Below are 3485 nucleotides of genomic sequence, written 5' to 3'. Positions count from 1 at the left end.
CCCCTGTAGTAAATGTTGCAGCCACTGGCGAATATGGGAAAGCATTGGAATCCTGCCAGTGAAGAAGAGTATAACAGCACGGTCATAAAATACCGAAAAAGAGCGCAAGACATTTTTCGGGTCTACCGTGACGTCCAGAACATCTTCAATTCCAGTGTCAGAAAAAGCTTCATGATTATGTTGGACATGATCACCAAGCAGAGTGTTGGCAAACTCCAGCAAATGCTCCCATTCAATATCTTGAGAATCCACCGAATCAGAGGCAACCTGAGCATAAAAACGTTCCTGATGACCCATTGGCTCTTCTGAAGTATGCTTGGAGCGTTTGCCTGCAGGCTGAAAGTCAGGACCAGGAGGCATCTCCTCTGTGCAAGGAACCGTATCCTCTAGTTCCTCTGTATTAGAATCCGGACCAAGGGCTGCCACCGTTTGGTCGATAAAAAGCCATATCCAGACCAACGATGCTTCTCTCCTGTGTGTGTGTGTGTGTGTGTGTGTGTGTGTACAGGAGCACATCAGCTCTCTGATCTATGCAGGGTTGCAATCGCGCGCTGCCAGGTGATGTCTCTCTTTCTGTGACTCAGCATAGCAAAATGCACAAGGCAGACCCTCACCGACAGCAGACGCAGCGAGCAGTGTTCTCAGCTCTGTGCCGTCTCCTTCCAGAGTTCGCGATAGGACAGAGCGCAGCTCCTCTCTGCTCTGTATGTCAAAGGCGCCTCACAGGCCTGCAGGTATACAGAGCGCCATGGACAGCATAGTAGTGTTTGACGAAAGGCGACTCTGTTTCGGCAAGAAGCGTGGCCTGTCAAACTATCCTGTCTGCTCGTTGAACTGAACGAGGTGACGCGACCCTGCTCTGTACCCTACCGCTCACGAATGTCTGGCGGAAGCGAGCAGGACACTAGGCGCCGCTGTCAAAGGGGTCAGCAAGGCGAAACGTCGAGGGCCGATGTTGACGTCAAGGCAAACTGCGCCACGCGCAGGTCTGAGGTCACCCACAGTGCAGGAAAAACGTGACGTGGTCAGGGGGAACCAGATCCGCCATCGCCCGCCACCATCGACTCACGCTCTCTCTCTCTTTCTCTCTCTCTCTCTCTCTCTCTGTTTTTGATCAGGCCAAGGACACAAAATCCTTCGTTTCCCCTCTCTCTCTCTCTCATGATCTCTTTGTTTGCGGGTCAAGAAGATCGGGGATTGCATGCGTCGGTTAAAACAAGTGTTGATCCTACCTCAACTTGCTTGCCACATGGTGTCCACGTTGAGCAGTATATCCTCAATTGGTCCAATTTTAGCGCTGCCACGATGAAGTTGCTGAATCCAAAATAGTGCAGGAAGACAGCCAAGTGGCACAGCCGGTGAACCCAACCTTCAACAATCGAAGTTCCCTCTTTTGCCTGCGTGTGGCCGGGCTCTCAACATCTGAAAGACACCCAAATGACCAACCGAGAGGACACGGGAGGCTTCGAAGGTCTAGGCCATGTGTGCTATAGAGAGACAGCGTGATATGAAGTTGCCTAATGGTCATGCAAATGCGAATGCTAATGCTTCTGCCGCCTCCTTCTTCCTTCTTTAACGCCTTGAATCCTTTTCCTCTTCCCCTCCGTCGCCGTTCCTCCATACAGATCACCTGCTCAGCAGCATTATCCTCCTTGGAAGAGGCTTCCATGTCCTCCCCGAGCACCCCCAGAGCCATCGTGGTGGGTGCAGGTGCCATCGGTTCGTGCACAGCCTACTTCCTGGCAAAGAGGGGAATCTCCGTAACCATAGTTGAACAGCGCTCTGTCGCCTGTGCGGCTTCAGGCAAGGCCGGTGGCTTTCTCGCTCTCGATTGGTGCGATGGCAGCCCGGCCGGACCCCTGGCGAGGGCGAGCTTTCGTCTCCATCAGCAGCTCGCTAAGGAGCTTGGAGGTGATAGCTATGGCTATCGTCGTGTGGATACGCTCAGCGTGGCCATAGATGAACCGTCGAGTCCCAATTCGTCTGCAAATCGAAGCCACCGTGCAGTCCCCTCCCTTCCTCAATGGATCAATGGTCCTCTTGAGCGAGTTTCAGCCATCGGTAGCACACAGACAACTGGCCAGGTACATCCACGCCTCTTTGCCCAAGCTTTGGTCACTGCCGCAGTTGAAAAGTACGGTGCTAAGCTCTTGATTGGAAAAGTTCAAGAAATCGTATTAGAGAAGAACGCCTCTGTAACTGGAGTGGTTGTTAATGGCAGTACCCTGCCTGCTGAGATAGTTGTTCTCGCCATTGGACCTTGGTCTGCCAGAAATGCCATCATCTCGTCGATCACGTCGGTAACGGGGTTGAAAGTGCACAGCATAGTGCTGAAGCCTTGGGATGCAGATTCAATCTCTGCACATGCTCTCTTCTTGAGATACCATACTCGCAAGGGCAGGTCCATGGATCCAGAAGTGTACCCTCGGCCCACGGGTGAGGTGTATGTATGTGGCATGTCAGAAGAAGTGGAGGTGCCGGAGGATCCAAATCATATACTGCCCCGGGAAGAGTCGATTGCAATGCTCCAGAGAGTTGCAGGGACTGTATCAAGTCACCTATCAGATGCAGAAGTTGAAGCTGAGCAGGCTTGCTTTCTTCCTTGCTCCGAAGATGGGCTACCTATAATTGGCAAAATTCCGGGCATTCAAGGTGCCTACGTTGCAACCGGCCATAGTTGCTGGGGCATCTTGAATGCACCTGCTACAGGAGCGTCCCTTGCTGAGCTTATCATAGATGGAAGTTCCAAGCTTGTTGATTTGAAAGCTTTTGATCCTGCCCGGTTTGTAAGGTCAAGGGGGGAGTGCCAGTTAGATGATGTGAAGGCGCCCAATTACAATCAGGAGACCAATTCACAAATGGGTTGAAGTGGAATGATTTGATGGTAAAAGATTTATCCTGCACCAGATCCTTCAGTAAGGAGACATGGACCTGTAAACTATATTAACTTTGACAACCGATGATGTTAATATGCTGCATACCTAGATACTTAACTCCGTTCTAAGAATAGCTGGTTAAATGTTTCTAGATTTCTTGTTACACGTTAATATGCTGTATACTTAAATATTTAAGTCCGATTTTCAACCTTGAAATGATTTCTCATTACATTCTAATGACCAGTATCGGATGCTTTCAAGCTTTGAAATTGCATCTGCTATGTTCACTTGCAGCATTTTGACGCTGGGCCGTCGTCGGTCATGGATATGACTCTGTTTTAATGAATATTAGTCTGAGGGACAGTTCGGCCAATGAGTTTGGATTCCAGTTTATGAAATGTACCTCGTGGGATTTATGAGACATTGTTGTGACAATGTTGTTCATTGGAGCATTAATGCAATTCCACTTGCCGTTCTTGTACTCATTTATCAGAGTAGGCTGCTCCTACCTCCTGAGTTGTGCTATCATGTAATTCTTGCCCTGTTGTCTGAAGACCTAGAAACTTGCTAGTGGTTTATGAAGAAGAATGATAGTGCTTATGCGCCAAT

The 3485-nt window shown here is 49.7% G+C and overlaps 1 protein-coding gene across 1 annotated transcript; it reads left to right on the top strand.

Annotated features, from left to right (window-relative positions):
* The first annotated feature begins 413 nt into the window (after positions 1-413).
* On the top strand, positions 414-3007 carry LOC148027237 (FAD-dependent oxidoreductase family protein). Its single transcript, XM_087691796.1, has one exon. It carries the CDS (start codon positions 1521-1523, stop codon positions 2865-2867), a length of 1347 nt encoding a protein of 448 aa, XP_087547922.1. The 5' UTR covers positions 414-1520; the 3' UTR covers positions 2868-3007.
* Positions 3008-3485: the final 478 nt, after the last annotated feature.

The sequence above is a fragment of the Lygodium microphyllum genome, chromosome 13 (genome assembly GCF_053477565.2).
Source record: "Lygodium microphyllum isolate KBCC chromosome 13, Lygodium_microphyllum_v1.1.10, whole genome shotgun sequence".
Lineage (NCBI taxonomy): Eukaryota > Viridiplantae > Streptophyta > Polypodiopsida > Schizaeales > Lygodiaceae > Lygodium > Lygodium microphyllum.
Note: the sequence above shows the minus strand (reverse complement) of the source record. Positions and strands in the feature narration are given on the sequence as shown.